The sequence below is a fragment of the Xyrauchen texanus genome, chromosome 38 (genome assembly GCF_025860055.1).
Source record: "Xyrauchen texanus isolate HMW12.3.18 chromosome 38, RBS_HiC_50CHRs, whole genome shotgun sequence".
Lineage (NCBI taxonomy): Eukaryota > Metazoa > Chordata > Actinopteri > Cypriniformes > Catostomidae > Xyrauchen > Xyrauchen texanus.
The window spans coordinates 16,995,473-17,021,028 of NC_068313.1; the positions used below are offsets into that span (position 1 = coordinate 16,995,473).

Sequence of the window (25,556 nt, forward strand, 5' to 3'; positions counted from 1 at the left end):
TTAAGTAGGCAGCAATAATTTTTTATAAAACCCGCTAAAAATTCACAGGCTGCAACCGAAGCTTCATTTAGAGTTGCTCATTTTTTAACGAAACACAAAAAACCTTTCTCTGATGGTGAAATTGTCAAGGGAGCAATGACTGTGATAACCAACACTCTGTTTAAAGATCACAAGAATGGAAATGAAATAATGTCCTCAGTCTCCGATGTTCAACTTGGGGCTAACACTATTGCGAGACGAGTCTCGGCTATGTCAGCGAACGTAACAGAGCAGCTGGAGAAAGACTTGGGTTTGTGCAAATGGTTCTCCATCCAGTGTGATGAATCTGTGCATTCTAGTAGTACAGCGCAGCTCATGGTTTTCATCAGAATGGTATTCAGTGATTTGTCAGTGAAAGAGGAATTTTTTACATTACTGCCCCTCAAGACAACAACGAGGAGTGTTGATATTTATGATGCGGTGAAGAAGTACTTCGTGGAAAAGAACGTGCCATTTGAAAAGTTGGTATCAGTAACAACTGATGGAGCATTTAAAATGCTTGTGAGAAATGATTTACATTTATTAAGCCATGATGTCAATATTCATTTCATTACTTAGACATATTTTGGTGATTAAAAGTAAAGTGAAAAAAGTGCCACAGTGTTTATGTTTATTTTATGACATTTTAAAAATGAGAAATTGTTTATTTTTATATAAAAAAATGCATTTCTTTCATTTTGCTCTATCGAAAAGTACCGAACCGTGTCAGCACTGTATCTATCATATTGAACCTAACCGTGAATTTTGTGAACCGTTACACCCCTAATATATAATTATAAATTCAATTGTCATAGTATTTAACAATATTACTGTTTGTTGTTGTATTTTTCAAAACTTGAAACGTGTGTGTGTGTGTGTGTGCGTGTGCCTATATCAAACAAGTAGCCCTCTAGACTATTTTATTCCTTCAGGGAGCCCTCACTCACAAAAAGGTTGGAGACCCCTGCTCTAGATTGTATAGGCTTGGTCTTAAAGACACCCACCTGCTGGCAATGCCAAACAGAAAATGGGGACACAACCAATGTTTTTGGTGGTGTGTTAAGATCCAAGAATTTTGGTTGAGGGTATTATGTGAGATGTATTGGGCACTCAAATAAAATTTTGCCCCAGACTCTGTATTTTAGGTGATGGGGTGGTCATTAATATAGGGGATAAATGCATAAAAAATTAGGTCCTAGCCAGTGTTATGATAGGTAGACAGATCATTCTTAGGGGATGGAAGTCAGCTGGAGCGCCCTCATTTCAAGAATGGTGCACAGAGATGGGTAGGGTAATGACATTCGAAGAGATTTAGAAGGCTAGGCAACTTAGATTTGTTCAATAAAAATGGGGCTGCCATTTGGCCTTTTTGGAGGACACTCGGGGAGGGGCAGTGGAGAGAGAAGGGCAATTTGATTGTTTTTTATTTTCTCTGCTTTTTCTCACCAATTTGGAATGCCCAATTCCCAAAGCGCTCTAAGTCCTCATGGTGGCGTAGTGACTCACCTCAATCCGGGTGGTGGAGGATGAATTTCAGTTGCCTCTGCATCTGAGACCATCAACCTGCGCATCTTATCACGTGGCACGTTACCGTGGAGACATAACGGTTGTGGAAGCTTCATGCCATCCACCGCGTCATCCATGCACAACTCACCACGCGCCCCACTGAGAGCGAACCACATTATAGCGACCAAGAGGAGGTTACCCATGTGACTCTACCCTCCCTAGCAACCGGGCCAATTTGGTTGCTTAGGAGACCTGACTGGATTCACTCAGCACACCCTGGGATTCAAACTCATGAACTCCAGGGGTGGTAGTCAGTCTTTACTAGTTGAGCAACACAGGCCCCCCGAGAAGTGAAATTTTAAAAGTGTGTGATTATTTTATTAATATTTTGTCTGTAACCTAAGTTGTGACAACAGGGATATTTGATGAGGGTCAGGGTGGGATTGACCATTGACCCAAAGGGAATAATGGTGGTTATAGTTGATTCTATTAATATATGTTTTGCTTTTCTGTTTCAAATGTGTGAATCAATAAAAAAAGTTAATCAGACATTTTTTTAATCGATTTACAGCCCTATCACATAACTTATCAATTTATATTCAAAATGTTAATATATAGTCTCTTCTCACTTTCCTGCAACAATATAAATGTGCAGCTTTGAAACATGTATACTTTGTGACAAGCAAAATGGTCAGTGGAGGATCACACGTCTTCTCGTCATGCAGTTTATCAGGTCAGAGATCATCAAACATAAAATTACCTCTGCAGCAGAATGTGAAAATTCTTGGCATGAGCTTGTGTTTCCCATTTTCCGTGTTCAGATGTGTTTGATTGGTAATAAATGGTATGCAAAGCATAGTGTGACCACACCTGAATTCTTCCTCTATGGTCAGTTTTCTCTTACAGGTCAACTACTTATATGTAATAACTGAATCTTCCAGAGCAAGTTAGTTAAATTCAACATGTTCATATCTAGCTACCTGAATAGCATTTCCCGATTAATGTCACAGACATTTGAAGGTAACTCTATCGCCCCCTTGAGTACTGAGTTTTGTCATCACCACAGTAAAGTAACACTGTAAGTATGTGTACATTATGTAACAGGATCAAATGCTTGCAAGCATTTGCATACTTGTGTCAATTATGGTTTTAGCCACTACATGAAAACAAGTGTAATGTTAAAGAAATATAGCATGAAGACGCCCATATCACCCAGCCAAATGTTTTGTCAAATGTTTATTGATCTGCCATGTTTTATCATGCAGTGTAAGTGATGGCCCACACTGCCTTCACATGTTTGGTGTCATTACAGCACTGAGTCAGCTGTTAAAATCAGTGTGGCTGAGATGGGTGAGAGTGAAAAGAGAGAAGGAGGGATGGAAGAATGCATGCAGGGATGGTGGTTACCTGTGGTAGCTGTGGGCTCTGATGATGTTCTGAAGGTGAGTGTGCCAGGCTTGGACTTGCCCTGCTGGTTCTCCACCACCACAAACACATCATACTCTGTGTCCCATTCCAGTCCACTCAACATTACATACTCGCTAATGCTGGGTAGACGGATCTCAGGCTTCCAGTCCAAGTCTTCCCTCTGAGGAACGAACGACCAAATGTAAAATAGTGACCCATAAATTTCCTTTTCTTATCACCACAACATTTTCATATAGCTTAAATATAACTGAAATGTAAAGATGGGAACTTGGACACTCACAACTTTGTATCTAACCAAGTAATGGGTTATCGGAGAACCTCCATCGTCTTGTTTGATCCAATTCACTTTCAGGGCATTGCCTTTAGGTTGTAAGGTTCCCTCTAGTATTGGGGAGTTGGGTTCTCCTACAACAAACCAGTTACAAAGTAGTGAGAAAACTGGCGATGCCAGTACATTAATAACAAAGACACACACAAGAAAGGAAGGTAGGAGTACAATACAGTACCCACTCATTTTCAGCCATCTTGGTTCGATAGTATTTTTCCCATTATTTTTTCCATATATATTTCATAAAAGTTTCATAAAAGCTTTCTGAGCCATGAACCAAACCAATCAGCTCTGAGGTGAATAACAACATTACAAACTTTGACTTGAAGCAAAAAAAATATTTGAAAATCTGACAAAAAGACAAAAGGGACAAGACTGTACATAAAGCTGAAGTGTGTACTTTCTGAGACACTAGTTTCACCAAACAGAATTGCAAAAATCTATACTTTTTTCAAACAGATTTCCAAATGCACCCTCCCTCAGACATTGGTTGAGAAAACAGATATTCCCACCCTAAATTACGCCATCGGTTGAGTCGATGTTGCTGTTTCAAGCTGGATGGGTTGAAACAAAACAATTTTGGAAAGCGCTACAAAGCCACAGTGTTTACACATTTAGGTGAAATCAACCTACTAATGGCTTATTTTAAGTTATCTTTACATATTTAAATGGGACAAGAGAAAGTTTAAAAATTACACACATCAGTTTTATCATGTTAAATGAGAAAAAGAACTACAATCCCATGAAGAATTGCTAATTACATAATCAAATTAAAAACGATGGAAATATATAAAAATATTCATTATAAATTGATTATAATATGTTGATTCTATAATAAGTATAGAATCAACATATTTTAATTTTATAAGCAAAATATACAGTACAAATATATAAAAATGTTGAGAGTGAAGGGAGATCGACACAATTGCTTCATGGAAGTGGGCAGTAGCTGCAGTTTGTTTGCCATGACTCTAATTGGTGAATTTTTCTCTTCAAGATTCATGGGTAAATTATTTCATCATCAAGAATTCTGCTATTAAACATGGTTTCATAAAAATTAAGTTTAAACAACATGGATAAATGGCTTCAACGGGAGCATATACCATTAACAAACTCTGAGCTCAAGGTAGGTCTGCCTTTATAGATTTATGTTTTATACTGTAAAATAAATTCCCCTGTGGAAAAAAAATAATGGGATTTTTACTTCCAGAACCAGAGTGCTGAGTCACAAGTCATAATAAATTACACACAACAGCTTTCAATTTTGATCAGTGTTATCAGCCACCCTGTTATGTACAGGTCCTTCTCAAAAAATTAGCATATTGTGATAAAGGTCATTATTTTCCATAATGTAATGATAAAAATTAAACTTTCATATATTTTAGATTCATTGCACACCAACTGAAATATTTCAGGTCTTTTATTGTTTTAATACTGATGATTTTGGCATACAGCTCATGAAAACCCAAAATTCCTATCTCAAAAAATTAGCATATCATGAAAAGGGTCTCTAAACGAGCTATTAACCTAATCATCTGAATCAACTAATTAACTCTAAACACCTGCAAAAGATTCCTGAGGCTTTTAAAAACTCCCAGCCCGTTTCATTACTCAAAACCGCAATCATGGGTAAGACTGCCGACCTGACTGCTGTCCAGAAGGCCATCATTGACACCCTCAAGCAAGAGGGTAAGACACAGAAAGAAATTTCTGAACAAATAGGCTGTTCCCAGAGTGCTGTATCAAGGCACCTCAGTGGGAAGTCTGTGGGAAGGAAAAAGTGTGGCAAAAAATGCTGCACAACGAGAAGAGGTGACCGGACCCTGAGGAAGATTGTGGAGAAGGACCGATTCCAGACCTTGGGGGACCTGCAGAAGCAGTGGACTGAGTCTGGAGTAGAAACATCCAGAGCCACTGTGCACAGGAACCAGAAACAGCGGCAGAAGCGCCTGACCTGGGCTACAGAGAAGCAGCACTGGACTGTTGCTCAGTGGTCCAAAGTACTTTTTTCGGATGAAAGCAAATTTTGCATGTCATTCGGAAATCAAGGTGCCAGAGTCTGGAGGAAGACTGGGGAGAAGGAAATGCCAAAATGCCTGAAGTCCAGTGTCAAGAACCCACAGTCAGTGATGGTCTGGGGTGCCATGTCAGCTGCTGGTGTTGGTCCACTGTGTTTTATCAAGGGCAGGGTCAATGCAGCTAGCTATCAGGAGATTTTGGAGCACTTCATGCTTCCATCTGCTGAAAAGCTTTATGGAGATGAAGATTTCATTTTTCAGCACGACCTGGCACCTGCTCACAGTGCCAAAACCACTGGTAAATGGTTTACTGACCATGGTATTACTGTGCTCAATTGGCCTGCCAACTCTCCTGACCTGAACCCCATAGATAATCTGTGGGATATTGTGAAGAGAAAGTTGAGAGACGCAAGACCCAACACTCTGGAAGGCCGCTATCGAAGCATCCTGGACCTCCATAACACCTCAGCAGTGCCACAGGCTGATTGCCTCCATGCCACGCCGCATTGAAGCAGTCATTTCTGCAAAAGGATTCCCGACCAAGTATTGAGTGCATAACTGAACATAATTATTTGAAGGTTGACTTTTTTTTGGTATTAAAAACACTTCTTTTATTGGTCGGATGAAATATGCTAATTTTTGAGATAGGAATTTTGGGTTTTCATGAGCTGTATGCCAAAATCATCAGTATTAAAACAATAAAAGACCTGAAATATTTCAGTTGGTGTGCAATGAATCTAAAATATATGAAAGTTTAATTTTTATCATTACATTATGGAAAATAATGACCTTTATCACAATATGCTAATTTTTTGAGAAGGACCTGTAAATATCAGTATCTTCACTGGCCATTGAAAAACTTGCATCAGTCAACGACTACATATGAGTATTAAAAGGAGTTTATTTTCTAATTCTATAAATACTTAGCCTCCTGTGCGTCAATAATTCCATTGTAGAAAGATGTGACACTCGCTACCTGGCCGGGCCTACTTCTTATAGAGCTGATATTTGGAGGTCACAGAGAACTGCAAATGTCCCAAAAGAGTAGTCATGTGCATGAGCGCGGTGTGAATTGGGAATATTTCTATGGTGCTGTGCACTGAGGCCTCTCTTTCATGGACCATCATGATCCATTTCATTTTAATCACCAGTGAATGCTCGTTTGATTCACTACATTAGTTTGATGCTGCCACATGACACACAACAACATTGCTGGGAGAAGCTATGCCTGTACAATGTGGACTGAAATATGAAGGCATTTTACTCTCATTAACACAGTAATTAGCTATGCTTGTACAAGGGGACAGAAACCCTCATTCAACCAAGTCACACAAACTCACACAGATTTGATACAAGGACCACATGGCTATTTTCCTTTCATTTTGAAATGACTATTAATCACTTTATGCATTGCCTCTGAATTAGTGAAACAATTATTCTTGTCAGTCCATCAATCAAGTGTAGCATCTCCTCTCCAAAATGAGATTTTTATGGACAGGAAGCCTACATGAAATGATTTGTGTTTTACTATGGATCCTCTACATTAACAACACATGCGTTACTGCAAAAATGAAGAGGAGATTAAATGAGATGTGTTGAAATACTGAAATTAATCTTAATGTCTGAAAAGGTCATCATCTTAAAATGGTAGAATCCCCCTTGCTCCCACACACATTTTCAGTTCAGCCCACAAACTTTCTATCGGTTTTAGGTCAGGACTTTATGATGGCCAATCCAGTGCTTTGACTTTGTTGTCCTTAAGCCATCTTGCCACAACTTTGTAGGTATGCTTGTGGTGATTGTCCATTTGGCAGACCCATTTGCAACCAAGCTTTAACTTCCTGGCTGATGTCATGAGATGTTGCTTTAATATCTCAACATGATTTTCCTTCCTCAAGTGCACAAGTCCCTCCTGCAGCAAAGCATCCCCACAACATGATGCTGCCACCCCCATGATTCATGGTTGGGATTGTGTTCTTTGGCTTGCAAGCCTCACCCTTTTACCTCCAAACATAACTATGGTCATTATTGCCAAACATTTACATTTTTGTTTCATTACACCAAATGACATTTCTCAAAGATCTTTGTCCTCATGTGCACTTGCAGCAGTGGCTTCTTCCTTTCTGAGCAGCATTTCAGTTTATGTTGATATAGGATTTGTTTTACTGTGGATATAAATACTTGTCTACCTTTTTCCTCCAGCATCTTCACAAGGTCCTTTTCTGGGATTGAGTTTCACATTTTGCACCAAATGACAGTCATTTCTAGGAGACTGAATGTGTCACCTTCCTGCGCGGCATGATGACTGCATGGTCCCATGATGTTTATACTTGTGTATAATTGTTTGTACTGATGAACGTTGTACATTCAGGTATTTGGAAATTGCTCCCAAGGATGTAGGATGTGTGTCGTGATCCCTTACAAGGTGGGGACATGATTGAGTCCACTGAAGAAACCTTACCTCCAATGTAGAGTTGGGCTGAACAGCTTAATCCATGGATGAGCTTGGGGAGTCACTTGGCTTCAAAATGGAGATCAAACTAGTCCCAATGGCCGACCAGACGATGATTCCGTTTCCATCACCACTTTGGGAGGGCAGTCAAACGAGGATGATGGTGATGCGAGGAGGATCCGTTTGTCTCCCAAATGGATTCACCTGGATCCCTTACAGGGTCGGAGGAACAACCATCAGCAGCATGGTATGGAACTCTGCATGATGCATGCCAATGGGCAGCAATTAGACTGGTCGTCAACTGGCCAATGGCTCTCCCCACTGCAAAAAGCTCAAGACTAGATTCCTCCTCCCCACCACCCTGGTAGCTCATCAGACAATCCCACCTTTCCAGGACTGCATGGAGGATCTGGTGAAGTATTGGGAGAGACTGCTTTCATCTAGAGTCTCGTTGTGTGGATTCTCATCGCTGTAAATGGCAGGTATGGAGCAGAGGGGCTGGTCTCATATGCTGACAATGTAAGCGTCTTTGGCGGGCCATCTTGATCCTCGATCTGCATTCATTTTATCCACGATCACTCCCAAGCTGCCTCAGAGATCTGATTGCTTCTCAGCCTCGATTTTTGAAAAGATGAACAATCTGCAGCTCAGATGGTGTGTGCTACCAACACGATCACTCTGCTCTTGGCCTACATCAGAGAGTTAGAGGAGGATATGTCTATGGCTTTGTCACAACAAAAAGACGTCACAGAGTTGTGGACAGAAATTTGTACAGTAACGGACCTTCACACTCAGTCTACTGGAAGAACTCTGGGTTTGGCGATGGTGGGCCAGAGAAGTCTATGGCTGAATTTGTCCACTATGGCTGAAAAAGTTAAAGGACATTTTCTTGATCAGCCAGTAGACCCTAAGGTTTGGACCAGCTGTGGCAGTGATGCAACAGCAGTTTGAAGCGAAAAGTAGGAAACAAGAGGCTTTCAGGATGTTCGTGCCCGTTCGGTGGAATGGTGAGAAGACAATCGGTCTACAACCCACAAAATACGGGTGAAAGAAACACAGCATATTCCCAAGTATTACCAATAGAGTCCACTCTAAACCACGAATGAGAGAGCTAAAGAATTTATCAGCTAATCTACACATCTGGCAAATTGTACAGACTCTCATTGTGTTCTGAATACAATACAAAAGGATTGCAATTTGCAAGAAAACCGCTGCATTTCTCGAGAATAAAGCAATCAAATCTGCAGAGGAAAAATGCCAAAATTCTGAGAGAAAATAAAATCTCTTCTCCTCAAAGAGTCAAATAGTACTGACAGAAGAATCACAGAAAGATTTCTTCAACCAGTATTTTCTTATTTCCAGGGGGGTTGGGGGGGGGGAGTTTAGACCTCAGATTTCTAAACAACTGACAATGCAAGTTTAGAATGTTGACACACATATCCCTGCCTCATTATGTAGGAAGGGGAGATTGGTTCACTTCACAGGGTTTATAATGACAAAAAAAAAAAAAAAAACAGTTTTTATTATTATATATTTTTTTTTATCCCCTTTTGTCCCAATTTGGAATGCGCAATTCCAACTACTTAGTAGGTCCTCATGGTGGTGCGGTTACTCACCTCAATCCGGGAGGCGGAGGACAAGTCTCAGTTGCCTCCACTTCTGAGACAGTCAATCCGCGCATCTTATTACATGGCTCATTGTGCATGACACCGCGGAGACTCACAGCATGGGAGGCTCATGTTATTCTCTGCGATCCATGCACAACTTACCTTGCGCCCCATTGAGAGCAAGAACCCCTAAATCGCGACCACGAGTAGGTTACCCCTTGTGAAGGTAAACATTTGTGTAATTACAAGAAATTCAGACTATTTCTTGTAAAGGAGGAGTAAATAAACATGCAGGCAAAAGCAACTGGAATACAAAAAGAATGGTACTTTAGAGGAGAAATGAATACATCTCTAAAAGTTTCAAAGGTGTTGAAAAGTATGTTGCAAAGGAGAAGGAAATATGGTACTGTGAAACTTACTAAAACATGCTCAAAACTGGAGAATAAAGAAACCATTGAGATCAACCACTTGCAGAGTCAACAGCAGTTGTTTTTAGTGATTTCCTAATTTGGCTATAATTGTACACAGGTAGCAGCATCTCCAAAGCAGCCCAAGATGAAAGAACGGCAATGTAGAATGTCTGTAAAACTGCTGCTTGTCAAAATGTTTAGATGGAACATAACAGAACAAGATTATTGTACCCAGCGATCGCTCTAGGGAAATATTTTTCAGCTTCAGAGTTTTTGATGTCATTTCCATGGTTGGCAGGACACGGCATCAACTTTTTTCTCATTTTGTATTCGCCATAGAAGATAATTTGTGCAGTCGGGGCACAGTGGTTGCTCAAGGGTAACATTCTCAGTTAAAAATTGGGAATTGATGAATTTTCATGACCCGTCAGAGGGGATTCAATTCTTGAAATGTGACAGGAGTGAGTTGTAATGGCTGGTTAGGGATAAATGCAGTGATCCTGATAGAGTGAAGGCTAATCCTGCACATAAGAGAAGAATGGAGCCGGGGCCTACAGGGGCCCCTGAGTGTTTACCTTCTGCTCATCAGTGTGGATGACATCACCAGCACCATGCAAGCCACATGACAGTCACACCATATGCACGCACATGATTGGTTGAAAGGAAATTGGAAGAGGTTGCATGAAAGATACAAAAATACAGACACAAATGTAACTATGTGCAAAAGATCAATGTGTTAGAACAAACTGTGCAGAGAAACATAACACAAAGCAACTCAAAATGGATTTAATCAGAAATATCACAACACTGAACACAAAAAACAGGGACACATTGAGCAGGATTTACTCTGACAGATTGACAAAAAAACAAAAAACACAAACTAGATTATTGATTGGTTGTTGCCCATACAAAACTTGCTGCCACAATGCTAGGCTGTTAAGGGTAGCATATGAGTGGTTATTAGCATGTGGCTATGGTATTCTGGATGGCTGCTTACAGGCCAGAGTCAAGAAAGTCTAGCCTTAAGATCGTTTAGCAAATAGCACACCTTGCCTCAACAAACCACACAATTTGAGGTTTCATTCAAGTTACCTCAAAGATTTTTACTTAGGGATAGGGGTCTGTTCAAATCCGACAGTGACATTTTTGTAAAATGATATTGCGTGGTGCCTTACACATTTCAGAAATTATGTTTTTAGGGTAAATCCTCTATCGAGTTTTAAATAAATAAAACTCCCTTCCTTAAACCTTAAACCTAAACTCAACCAATAGAGACAAAAAAAGCAAATGCGACAATTAAAAATTAAATTACTGAACAACCACATAATTTTGTGGTGCTTCTATGATGCTACTGACACACTTGTCGACTTAGGTGCTCTTCAGGACTCGTAACCTGGTCCTTTGTATCGCAAGTGTGTTGCATTGGTTATGTAATGCAAATATTACAGTGTATCACCTTACAAGTCATGCATTATAGTAGAAGTGTTTTGATGTCATAAAATAGCATTGAGCAGGGAACAGAGCAAAAGTGTTTATGAACCGATAATCTGCCTTTTCACTCGTGATTTGTGTGAAAGGAAATAAAAGATGTTGTTGTTTTAGTGCCTCTAGTGATTCTTTCACCAGGAAACTGCCGAGATACTGTACAATGAGCCACGTAAAAAAGATTTAGCAAAACTGTAGGTATAATAACATGATTCTATGAGGTTGATTCTTACTCTGTTTCCAGGTTGTCAGATCCCTACACCAAATTCTGAGCAATAGTAATGCTTGCCTTAGCAAGTAGACAATAAGTTGTCAGTCATTTTTTTTTCTGTGAAAAACAGAGGAAACTGAAGTATTCATATAATACTACAGCCTCATGCATTTGTTTTTAGACACAGCATGTGATACTGTAAGCACATCACACAGGGATCTCAAAAAAAGATGTGGAAGCATTTTGCAGCCACAAAGCCAGAGAATAATGGACCTATCAACTCACTGATATAATTTTACATAAAGACGGGTCCTACTTGTTTTTTGTTTTCATGGAATGCACATAAATCATTTCTATCAAGATGACCATATAGCTGCATAACAAACCTGTATCCTCAGTGTGAAAATGAAAAATCCCATCTAGGGTGCATATGAAACAAAAATTAATATTGGAATTCTCATTATCAAGCTAATTTAAACTGAGTTAGCTAACTTGACTAAAATCACTTTTAAGACCCCATGAAATGGCTTGAAGAGTTTTCTTTTCAGTATTGATTTATTTCTGACTGAAACAGGACATATCAAAGGATTTGTCTCTTTTTCATGCCAACAGTATTTAGTTTTCATCATGATTTGCTACTAGCTATTAAGAGACAGGAGGCATTAAGGGTGTGTTCACACTTGATTTGTTTCAAGGGTCTGAGCGTGGTTTGTGGGATTTTTTGGCCCATATGAGAACACACCAAACGATCTCAGACCCCTTTAAAGCCAACCGAGCCCATCGGTTCGCTAATATTGTGAATTGTGAACAAAAAGCCCTCTAGGCTGACTTGATTTTCCCATTTGCGTAATGTCAAACATGTTTGGCCCTGACAGATTCCCGTACGCAGGAAATGACAATGCGAGCACGGGAGAGACGTGACGAGAAGCTTACTCTGTTTCTATGGAGATGACAGCGTGAGAAGCATATTAAACTATTGTAAACTGCTCACAAAATGAACTCAAAAAGTCTTTAGTGTTCTGTGCAAATGAAGATTCGAGGGCTTAACCGGAAGTAAACAATTATGACAGGAATAGATATTGTATTCTAGGTATGGAAGTAACCCGAGTCTGTCAGTAGATTAAACACCATGATAATCATAATCATATTGTTTGTTGTTAATAAAAATAATGTACCATGATTGAATGTTGAATTTTTCTGAGTTTAGCTCTTTTAAAGAGGACTCAAGTGTGAAAACACCCTAAGAGGACAGACATTCTCATTCTAGAGAGCCTTTTATTGGACAAAATGAATGAGTGCAGGATGAGTCATCAATATTTTTCTTCCACTGTCAGAAAAGATTGTACATTTTAAATGCCTTCATATCTGCTAAAAGTGAATTTTGTCAACTTTTTGGAGTACATTCCATATATATGATCTCAAAGCTTAATAAGCATTGACTAAAAGCCACTAAAACTTATTTTTTCATGGGGTCTTTAAATCCTACCACCACTACAAGAGGAAATCTTAATTAACAACACAGATGAAAATGAATCAGATAAGTTAAAAATGTGAATACACTATGAATCATAATATACATATAAAAAGTATACAAATGAAATATTTGTCAAAGACAATACTATAATAACAGGGATATATACATGAAGGACACTTACTTGTGAAAGAATAACCTAAAGGACCCAGTGGAAGAAAACAAAACATACAGATGGGAAAAATGAATAAAATGGCAGGATGAAAAAGAAAAGTGTGAAAATGTCAAAGGTTAAAGGCAGATAAAAGAGATCAGACAGCAACTCTTTCTCATAATTCATCCTATACCTGCATTACTGTCGATACTATTTAGAATTTCTATCCACAAAAGTTCCAGCACTGAATGCATTTTTTTTTCCTGTACTGACAGGAAATAAATCCCATTGCAAAGTGTGCTGATTGTATTATGTTGATAATGGCACCTTTCTGGGAGTCTAAAACATTCTGCTGAACACACAAACAGCCACCAGGAGGAGGAAGATAGTAAAAGTATGTGGTGTGTGCATACGTGGTGAGAATATCAACAAAATCACAAAACTATTCCCATAGCATGCTGTTAGGGTTGATATTTATTGATATTTTCAGGAACGCAAAGTCTGACTGAACATCTTGTGAGTTAAATAGACATATTCTTCAAACGTATCAATCAATTATTCATATCAAAATTGACATATGGTATAAACTTGTGTTTGTGTACCCATACTTGCGTAAAGTGTGGGCTAGCTAGAACAGCTAGACATAGCTGTCCAATGGAACAGAATGCATGGGTCTCCAAATTCTCTGTTAAAGGGATAGTTCATACAAAAATTAAAATGCTCTTATCACATACTGACCCTTCTGCTGAATACAGACAGATATTTTTAAAAGAATAGCTTAGCTCTGGTGGTCCATACAATGCAAGTGAATGGTGGCTGGAACTTTAAATATCCAAAAATCACATAAAGTTTGCATAAAAGTAATCTATATGACTCCAGTGGTTAAATCCATGTCTTCAGAAGCGATATGAAAGGTGTGGGTGAGAAACAGATCAATATTTAAGTCCTTTGTTTACTATAAATTCCCACCTTTGACCAGCCCCGACCAGTAGGTGGCAATATGCACATTTAATGTAAATTGACAAAAAAAAAAAGAAGAAGAATGTGTAAGTTAAAGTGAAAGTGGACATTTAAAGTTAAAAAGACTTAAATATAGAACTGTGTCTCACCCACAACTACCATAATGCTTCTAAAGACATGGATTTAACCACAGGAGTTGTATGGATTAATGTTATGCTGACTTTGTATGATTTTTGGAATGTCAAAGTTCTGGCCACCATTCACATTGCATTGAACAGACCTGCAGAGAAGAGATAGTCTTCTAAAAATCTTAATTTGTGTTCTGCAGAAGAAAGAAAGTCATACAAATCTGGGATGGCATGAGGGTGAGTGATGAGGAAATGTTCATTTTTGGGTGAACTATCCCTTTAAAGGTCCATGGAGGAACGCTCAAAAACAAAGCGAAACAAATTTATGCGTATGGCTATAGTGATAATGGGGATGAATTTCTGAGAGGGTTTTAACATGCACACTGTCTAACAGCTTAAGCAGAGTACACTAACAGAAACAAAACATTTAAATACAAGAACAAATCTAGATAAAACAACTGGACTTTATTTATTGGCTATTTGGTTGATGGACTAGTTGAATCGGAAGATAGTCCTAATGTTAATGTGGCATAATTTTGTAATATTCTTAGAACCCATAAAAATTACCTTCAGCTGAGGAAATTCTTACATTCACAATGCGTCACAATAGTTTACATTAACAATGCATCCACTGGCTTCTCTTATGAATGATTTAAATAACCACTAGGTTTTTCTAGGCAATGCATAATAGATAACCTGCACAAGTGAAAGGAAAGGTACAAAACAATAAAAAAGTTTGTGGATATACACGTGGGCACCGGGTCAGAAACGCGGTAACTAAATCAAATCTCCCAGATAGTGGCTAAAAAAGGTGGCGCTTTAAAACACTTTGCAAATAGACAGGCTTGTAAGTGATGCCACAGTGATGCACAGGTCGTCCATATCAAAAGCTCCAACAGAACTATGGCATATCTGTAGCATGTCTGAAGTTGACATAATAGTGATCCAGTTGCAATTTTGGAAAAGATATAGTGGTCAGATACGATTAAGATAGAGCCTTCTAGTGAAAAAATATAAACATGTGTTGTGCAAATCTAACTCTGGCCAAAAACACCCAGACTGAAGTGAATATAAAGCTGCAAGATACATTTAATTGAAGCAAAATGTGCAAGATATTAAGACTTGCTTTCAAAGAATTATGTTGAATTAAGTATCTTTTTCTCACCTCATTGGCAACTATTTTTGTTCTTGTTTTAAGTATATACCTCACTAAATGTAGCTAAATTTATGCTTAAAACAAGATAACTATTTGCCAAATGATGTCTCAAATGACACACTATCCAGTGGTTCTCAACCTGGGGCTGGGACGCAAGAGGGTCTCAAGATGAATTTGCTACACACCATAATATAAAATGGTAATAAGAAAAAAAGACTAATAATCAAGATACAACATGCATATGGTAAAATCTTTATTTATTTAAAGATCTCCCTTCAAAAACTGTTTTTGTTTAAAAAAAAATGGGGGCTTCAAATGTTGTCTTAGGCAGTAGGAGCCCTTGGAGTCGAAAAGGTTGAGAACCACTGCTATACACTGTGCATTTACACTTCACACTTGGCCATCTAGTGTATGAATTTTCAAAGTGTAGCATCGTCTCAAATTGAACACTAGTGTTTGTTTACTTCACAGAAGCTTTTGCCATTTTTCAGCTGGCAGAAGTGACTTTCCAAACGCATGTGATGTGTCGCCGATAGCTTTAGCACATTAGCAAACCGCAGTCCAACACTTCTATCTCCATTTACGTTCATATTCACACAGCATGGGGTGATGGTAAATCATTCAACTCACTTTTGCAAGGTGCTGTCTTCACAGAAGTTTAGCAAAATATAGTTGCCAATTTCACCATGCATTACAATTGTTTTGTCGCGCTAGCAATGCGGCCAAGTCACTCTGTCCCTTCTCCTACAGGGAAAGCGTGACCACTGAGTGCATGAAGTGTCCAACATTCCACAATTTGGTATTTCTGTTGAAGAAGTAAATCATCCAAGGACTCGTATTACTCTTCTTCTTGTTCCATTTGTGCGCACATGCGTGTGTGTGTGTGTGTGTGTGAAAATGACATGGAATAATGCAGAAACATGCAGATTGGGATGCTAAACAGCTAACATCAACTCTTATCTTACACAATTTTGCTTCTCAAATATATTTATGTAGTGTTAAAACTGTGGATACAATGACAAATATAACTAATTAAATCATTACAGCCTACTCTTTAACACAGAACAGACAGTATCTTTTAGCATCTGCGTCAGCCAAATTCTTCACACTAGCCAGTGATGAGGTGTGTGTGCTCTTGAAAGTGAGAAACGTGATACTCACGGACATGCTCTGTTTTGAAGACCACTGGTGGGCTGCTCTCGCCCTCACCCTTGCCGTTGATGGCAGACATCTTGACTTCATATACAGTTTCGGGTTTAAGGCCGGTGACTGTGACTGAACTGAGTTCTAGTGGTAAACCGTGAGGAGCAGATTTAATCAAAATCCCATTAATTAATTCACAAACAACAGCAGCATGCGTGCAAGTATCAGGTTATTAAACAGGCAACATAAAACCATAAAACCTAAACACAGAAGAAACAAATTTGACATTTACAATGTAGATAAGTCAATGAGCCATACAGTCATGTTGACGTTGTATCTCATACATATGGGGACAAGAAAACAAAGCAACACCATTATTGTTCCAAACCTGTATGATTTTTTCCTCTGTTGAACACAAAAGATGTAAGAAAGACTGTTAGCCTCAGTCACCATTCACTTTCATTGCATCTTCTTTCCACTAAATGAAAGTAAATGGTGACTGAGGTTAACATTCTTCCTAACATCTCCTTTTGTGTTCCACAGTGTCATACAGCTTTGAAACAACAAGTACATTATGACATAATTTTCATTTTTGAGTCAACTATCCAATTAAGGTTACACATTTTATATGTAAACAAAACATTCTTCATTACTACAGCAATAACAGCAAAAAATAAAATTTACAGTATTTACAGTCAACTCCATAAAATAATAACATTAAAAGTTTTAAAGTGTCTTATGCTAGAGTACATTTCATACCCTGAAGTCCACTTATAGTTGTTGTCATAATTTAGTTTTTCATGGACGCTTTCCACACTCTCACTGACCATTGGAATGAGACGGACTGTTTTTGCTACTGTACCTTTAAGACTTCTATATGTAAATGATCTCTATTAAGATTGGCTAACCTCTTCTCATATGAAATGAGTAACAGCACCCCATCCAGCTGATTATTGTATAGGCTTTGATGCGTAAACAAGGGTGTTGTTTGCGGTTCTAAAGGTTCTAACATCGTGATTTCTGAATTATTTGTCTTGGATCTCATTGTGCATTATTCAATTTTTTTTTAAAAGCAAGGAAAATCCAGTTTTAAATTATATACGAGACATACAGTGATGTTGACATTCCATATCATGTGGATGGTTTCTTCCTCCACTTGTCTCATGTGACTTACCATCTTTCACTTCATAGACACGCTGTACCCAGTTCCCACGGCCCAGAGCTCTCCACTCTGCTCGGTACTTAAGCACAGGAACTCCTCCTGTGGACTCGGGATCCTCGAAAAGCACCAGAGCCGTGCTGGAGTATGGCTGCACTTGAGTGACGGCTGGCGCCGAGGGCACATCTGCACCACAGGGGGAGATACGCTTTACAATACACAGTGGGAAAACAGTATTTTAACAGCTTTTAACAGGCCTCATTATACCAAATTGTACTGACTGTACAACTTTCTCCTCAAAACCACGTCAAACAACAGAAAATCAACACTGTAAAACATGGATTACTACCAGTAATCCACTGGTGGGGCGATTCCATCAAAGTGTAAACACTACGGTTCTGTGTTGTTTTCAATCCATTGCTCTATTTGTTTAAGTATCTTAACCAGCCTGGCACAGCAACACTGGCTTAACCAATGGTGTCATTTTCAGGTGGGACATTTCGATTTATGACCAATGGAAGACAGGAGAGTGTTTAGAGAAACCTATTTGAAAACATATATTTAGCAATTTTGTTACATGTCATGAATGGCACAGAAATGGCACACATCCTCTTTAAGGAGCAATTTTTTTTCCAAACCAGACTTGCTGGTGGAACCTAATGAACTCATAATGTAAAGTTGATGCAGTCATGTTATTTCATATTTTAACTTGAATAAAACCAATTAATTTAGATGTTGACATTTAAAGTACGTTAACATTTAAAGTAACATTACAAGCAAGTGAAAAAAATATAGTCCCACCCTGCTTAATAACACCAAATATCAATGCAATATACTACTGCCAAGTTGTAATCAATACAGTCAAAAGAGAAAACAAACCAGCTGGAATCAGGATGAACTCTTTGGACTCGGTCCCGATGGCATTGGAAGCAGTACAGTTGTAGCTGCCAAAGTCGCTCTGAGACTCTGGACTGACCTGTGATAGATCAAGTGAACGCATTAACCTGAAGGTTCAATTTTAGCACTTATCTTTCAATCATGCATTTGACTGCTGTCATTCCATTAAGGAAATGTGTATTTACTCTTGACATTGCGCTCTTCATGATACAATATTAATGCGATGCATAGGCTGCAGTAGTTCCCTACAGCAGTGGTTCCCAAACTTTTAACAGGCATGTACCCCCTGAGACATTATAGATCTTCCGGAGTACCCCCAACACCACCAATTGTTAACAACAAGGTTTTTTTTATTTAATAATATTTATTTTTATCAATTTTGTCGAGAATAGTGAATAGAATCATAAAAATATGATACAAATCTCATCAAAAGTCAACACATGATACAAATGTGTTGAATATAATGATTTTAAACAGATATGCACCCAATCTCACACACAATAGGCCTACAACACATATCCAAAATCTCATTAAAGATTTTGTTAACTTATTACATACTGATAAGTATTGCTTTTCACATATGATAACATTGTATATTTTCTTAACTTCTCTGTTGTAAAATAATAATAAAAAAGAGAACACATTAACAATAGTAATAGTAAACTAAATAGTAAACAGTAAACTAAATTGTAGTAAACCACACAGAATAGACCTCTCCATCCACATCACCAGTTTAATCAATGTGAGGGATGTGCCTGGATGTTCTTACATAATGCAGCGATGTTAGGCCGAATTGGGGACAGTCTTAGATCATTTTCCACAAACAGTCTGTACCTATACTTGGTCTTAAGGCAGACCAAAGCTGAGAATCCAGTCTCACATAAATACGTTGTAGCAAATGGCATCAACGTCTTAATCGCTCGGTTTTGCGCGCGACAGTATATATCTGTCGTCATAGCAACGTTTATAATGACGCAGAGCTGTAATCAGCACTGCAGCAGGCTGCAAAGATCATTGCAAAGATCATCATAAAAGCTCTATTTTTACCCTCTCTGTCTCCACTCTCGAATATTTTGTTAATAGAAAAAGTGCGATCATGTCAGAACAGAACGCCAATGAAATGTTTACCCGGCAAAGCTTTAAAGCACGAGCAAATAATGAACTTTTGTGATTGCGAATAAGTGCAGTGTCATGTGAGTGTAACTCTACCGCTGCATTAACATGTGAAGTGAACGTAGGCTACGTCGAGTTTTATAGTATTGGGACTGAGGACCCAGAACTGTAGGCTAGCTGATAGAATGTGCGCTGTAGCACGATACTACCATATTTTAGTTTCCATGCTTATTGTGTTTCCACAACAATGTTAGTGAGTAAATTTACTGAAATTGCCACCATAACAGTGGAGTGTGATGTGTTAGATGTAGGGCTACCACATTTTTAATTACTATTAGTAAAAGTTAATATAATAAAATACGTAGACCTACGCCAAAAAACTAGTTGAGGATAAATTCTTTAAAGTTGGCGATGTTGACTCGCGATAGTGAACGCGCCAGAGAGAGAAATGTACATTTACGGATTACATAAGCAGAGAGCCTGATTTCTTTCGTTTTGAATTGTTCTGTTAAAAAGTAGACATTTCAAGTTTTCTATTTATTTCTCAGGCCTGTGAGGCAAGTAGGCCTACCTTATACGCTGTGTTTCGGTTCATTTATTAGACGAGAGTCCAGTTCACGCGACGGCGCCTCCGTGTCATGATGATCAATTTTCTACTATATTTACTTCTTATTTATTAAATCCAGGCAATTGGTTGATGAAACATTGATTAAAATTAAGATACAATTAATAAAAAACGAAATTCACTTTAAAGAAAGGCTTTGTGCTTTCTGTTTGAGGTCTCTGTGAAAGTTTTAAAGTCACTTTCAGAGCGGTCATGTCCGTAACGGAGAACTGTCACGTCCGTAACATTGTTTTTTTTCCTCATAAATGCGAACACGAAAAATTAAATAAAAATAATATTTTAAGTTCTGTGGAGGCCGACCCTCATCCGGTGGGTAGTATTACTTTTGTTTTGCGCAGTGTAGTTCATAGAATTACTAAAACATATTTTGCCACCTAAAAATTAAATATTTTTTTGTCACGTCACGTGTGTATTTCCCTCATATTAAATATAAAACGCATGATATTTTTCTAATGTCTGGAGCTTTATTAAGGGAGTATGGATATATAAACAGACGTTTCAGTATGCATTTTCTGAGAATTTATATTTCAAGTTTTGACTGCAAATGTCACGTCCATAACGATCATCTTTGCAGCCGACACTGACAAACACTTGTTTATTAATAAACAATTAAAATGTCTCCTTGCTATATTTGACATATTCATAATCATTAGCTACTTTTGCCGGTTCTTTGTGGCAGCTTTTAGATACTTTATTGGCAGCGCCACCCTTGCATACATGAACGCGTCACCACTGCATCAGCACCGAAAACATGATTTTTTTTCAAATCAAAAATCGTGATACGAACCGAATTGTAGGTTTGGTCTATCGTTACAGCCCTAGATGAGAAAGCAGGAGTTTAGTCGTTTGGTTGTAAAAAAAAAAAAAAACAATGGCTATCTGAACATCTTTGCCAAGCGCAAACCAGTACAGAATAAATTATCGGGGAGGGTCATGCCTTTTTTCACAATCATTTTGGAGGGTTATAGAAAAAATTATTGCTGGCGAAGGGAGGGTCAAGTCTTTTTTGACTACAGATCTCAAAACTCCTCCGGTAGCCCCTTAAATAAAAAACGAACAGTCCCTTAGATCTTTTTTCGGGTACCCCCTGAAATCAGTCCACATACCCCTGGGGGTACGCGTACCCCAGTTTGACAACCGTGGCCCTACAGCAACACTAACCCTTCCTGGAGGAAATCTCACAAAAACATGTTCATGGTAACATTTCATCCCGATATGCAACCCAGTCCCATATCAATATGAAAAGAAAATCAAATTATTTGTTTTTATTACTTTTGAGTTTTTCAATTCACACTATTTTAGAACTAAAATGAATAACAATTACATTGTATTAATGCATATTTATAACATTGTGGGATTTACCCTCATTGATTCATGAGTATATTCAATATTTATCTTCTTATGAAGTCGCTAATTTGTGGGTCATACCTCTAGATAGCTGGCGGAAAGCGTGTTGTATATCTTGATATTGAAGATGTTAGCATTAGGCAGCTGGAGCCCATCTCGCAGCCACGTAATAGACACATTACTGGGATGAGCCAGGACTTCACAGCTGATGTTGGCCGGGTTGCCCTCCCATGTGTACACGGTTGCTGAGCCCTGGATTTTGGGGGCGTCTGTGATGAAAGGCAGAGCACATAAATATGAAAATAAACAAACCCGCTGGTTCCAACTGAACCTTCATCTACCTACCACCTGTCTAGGTCCTCTATGGCCAAACAAAGCTTGTCTTCCATTAACACTGATGTCTTTTTATTGAGGATAAGGTTTCCAAAAGATCAAAATGTACCAGGCTTAAAGGGATAGTTCACCTTAATTGAAAATGTGTATTATTTACTTACGCTATGTTGTTCCAAATCCTTCAGAAAGGATTACCAAGAAAGTCATAAATGTTTGGAACAAAATGAGGGTGATTAAAAAAGACAGAATTTTCACTTTTGGATGAATTATCCTTTATTGAATCCTGTAAACACAATTTTGAGATGTGCAAGACGCAGTACAGTTATGCAGAGCGAGAGATGCTGAACACATCTGTTTGTAGCTGTACATAAAAGCCAATCACGCATCACTGACTTCAAAAGGCCCCTCCTCCAAACAGCCTCCCTGAATAGCATGCTGGGGACATACTTCAGGAACAATACTCCTGTGACAGATACGGCAAGGCCCACGTTCCCTCCCAGACTGCACGCAAACAGCTCCCAGCACTCTGACATGCTGTTCGTCTTCTCACATTCATCAGAGCTTCAGATGCCATAAGTCCCATCACAAAAATGCTGGTACAATTGCAAAAAACAAGCGAGGAGGGAAGCTGGAATTTTCACAGCATACGCTGCAATTAATGTGAAAACAAATACAAACACACGCAGTGGGGGAAGCACAATGTAAGGGAAAATGGGCAGTAACACTTTGCTTGCTATGCATTTTCGTTAAAACATACAGGGTAGGAGCATGATTTGTTTTTAATATTGCTGCAAAAAAAGAATCCTAGAAATGCAATTAAAATGGGTCTTTTTATTGACAAAAATGGCAAATTTAAAGGAATGTTCTGGGTTCAATACAAGGTAAGTTCAATCAGCAGTGTTTGTGGCATTATGTAATATACCCAAAAATGATTCAAACTCATCCCTCATTTATTTAAGTAAAATAAAAAAATGTGGTGACAGTATCGCACTTACAATGGAAGTAAATGGGGCCAGTCCATTGAAGTAATCTTCCAGGTTCAATCGACAGCATTTGTGGCATGATGCCGATTGCCACAAAAATTTTGACTCGTCCCTCCTTTTCTTTTAAAATAATTTTATCATCTTTTGGCAATACTTCACAGTCGAATACAGTGAAAAGTCACATAAGGGGAGACATTGGCTCCGATTAGTGCTGATTCGTTCAATGTGGCTCCGATTAGCGCGGATTCATTCAATGCACTGTCAATCAATCAATGCGATAATGCCCGCCCCTCATGTTCTTATCCTGACAGTTTGTCTCTGCAAATTGCTATGAATGGGATGAAATGATGGAAGTGGAGAAACTCATTGTACATAAAACAACTAACTGACACAGACAACCGTATTTTTGGTCACATTTAAATCAAAATTAACTTGAAATTACTTGAAATCTAAAATGGTACAGTATGTGAATGACACACTTTTCAGTGAGTGCTCGCTCTTACAGGTACAGATACGTGAACTGTGTTTACCAAGGAGTAGATGATCCAAAAATAGGATAACTATAAAAATAATAGGTGAACAGATGAAATATGCTTGTTGCTACATTATTGTAGGTATTGTTTTTGAGGCAATACAAAATTCATAATTATAAAACAATGCATACACTTGAAGAGTCTTTGAGTTGATGTGAATAAATAGTGTTATTATCAACTTACAAAAATAAGTATTTTATGATTATTTACAGTAGAGTTTAAAAGGTATTTCATATGCCTTCCCGTACAGAAATATATGGGAATTAATAAATATAAATATATATATATATATATATATATATATATATATTATTTTTATGGGGGACATATATGTAAATAGCCTATACAAATCTGATTATAATAAACCGATTTAAGGAATATACTGTATACTGTATGTTACATATAGAACAACAGCCATTTTTAGCATTATTTTTTATTATTTTGCTGCATTTAAAGGCAGACTTTTTATATTATCTATTTTTATGCAAACCTACTTTTTCAAATCATATCAATCAGATTTCAGATTTGTATGGGTTTAACATGAAAGGTATTTTAATGTAAGATCCCTTGGTTTGTATTTTGTAACATTGTGCTGGGTAGCCCCACCCACAGTGAAATCTAATTGGTCTATAATAGCAGAATATTAAACATCAAATACATTCTTATTGGCTGTGATTTTGTTGTGTCCAGGCAACTTCGCTCTCTGTATGGACAGAAATACTTTGCTTATGATGTGTGTGACTACTCTACATGGAGGGTTTTTTGTTTCCTATGTGCTGAGGTGTGTGTGTGTCCTGTGGTGGGGGATGGGGTTGATAGTGTTGTGGTATGGATGGTATATTGATAACTACATTTTAACTGAGTTGAAATATGCTCTGTGGACTGCAGCCGAGCTCTGAATCTCGACATGCCAAATGCAATGCTGCTGTGAATTAAACATTTGCTTTTGAGGAATATCAAATAGAACGTTCAAATAATAGAAGTTAACGGGGACTCAGACAGACTTACAGCGAACTTCCAGATTCACAGGCTGTGCAGTCTCTCCGATGGCATTGAGGGCGGTGCAGAGGTACTCGCCAGCGTCAGTGTACTGAGCATACTTGAGGGTGAGAGAAGACACACGGGCATCACTGCGGACCAACACATCCCCATCAGGACTCTGAATACAAAGAAAAAAGTTTGCTTTCTTTAAAAGCACTTTACATTCATGTTTTTCCACTTCCTACAGTCATTAAATTAATAGTTCACTTAAAAGTGAAAATGAACCTTTTCTTATAATTTTCTCATCCTTATGTTGTTTCAAACAGATTTGACTTACTTATTTCTAGGAACCCAAAACTTGGTGTTTTGAGAAATGTGATGAAAAAAATATTGTGATCAGGGGCTCCAAAAGGAAAAAAACAGCATCATAAAAGTGGTCTAGATGGCTTGTGTGCTATATTCCAAGTCTTCTGGAGCCATAATTAATCATTACAGATAATCATACCCTCCGCCATATCTCTCAAACTCTCAAGATCAAACTTGCCATGTCTACATGTATCGAGCCAGGTTTGATGTAAATGACACTTGTTTTGCAAACTAATATTTTGTAACCTAACGCAATGTATATTAGGTTACAAGCATAGGGCAGAGAATTATTGACATATTCTGTCAATAATGACTTTTAAGTACAGTATACAATTAACAAATTTTGGTTTGTTCCTCACATATAACTATTGTATTTGTTCAGAATTCATGTAGTAAAGCATACAGGACATATGGACTAATTTTAAGTACTGTTTTTATGCTTGAAAGCTTCTGGTCACAATGCATGGAAAAGAGTGGCTATGATATTCTTCAAAGAATAGTTAGTGTCGAATGAAAGAAAGTTATACAAGTTTGGAATGACATGACTGCAAGTAAACACTGACATAATTTTTTTTTGGGGGGGATAACTATCCCTTAACACAGGTTTGTGAGCAAGCACATGCTACAATTATCCTAAAGGCAATAAATAATAACTCACTTCAATGCAACCCCCCACAAAAACAGCATTCAATTTTCTGAGAACATAGCAATAAAACATAATTCTTCATTTTTTTTTAGTGTGCA

At 38.1% G+C, this 25,556-nt stretch overlaps 1 protein-coding gene across 4 annotated transcripts in view; it reads right to left on the reverse strand.

Annotated features, from left to right (window-relative positions):
• The window catches only part of LOC127631742 (neural cell adhesion molecule 1-like), a 155,029-nt gene that overhangs the window by 36,841 nt on the left and 92,632 nt on the right, over positions 1 to 25,556 (reverse strand). For all 4 annotated transcript variants that reach the window (XM_052110031.1, XM_052110030.1, XM_052110032.1 and 1 more), the window contains 7 exons: positions 24,474 to 24,624; positions 21,698 to 21,885; positions 18,514 to 18,610; positions 17,650 to 17,820; positions 16,494 to 16,619; positions 3,233 to 3,357; positions 2,932 to 3,112 (listed from right to left, as the gene is read on the reverse strand). In XM_052110031.1, the coding sequence (XP_051965991.1) occupies positions 2,932 to 3,112; positions 3,233 to 3,357; positions 16,494 to 16,619; positions 17,650 to 17,820; positions 18,514 to 18,610; positions 21,698 to 21,885; positions 24,474 to 24,624 (1,039 nt within the window). The remainder of the gene's footprint in view (positions 1 to 2,931; positions 3,113 to 3,232; positions 3,358 to 16,493; positions 16,620 to 17,649; positions 17,821 to 18,513; positions 18,611 to 21,697; positions 21,886 to 24,473; positions 24,625 to 25,556) is intronic.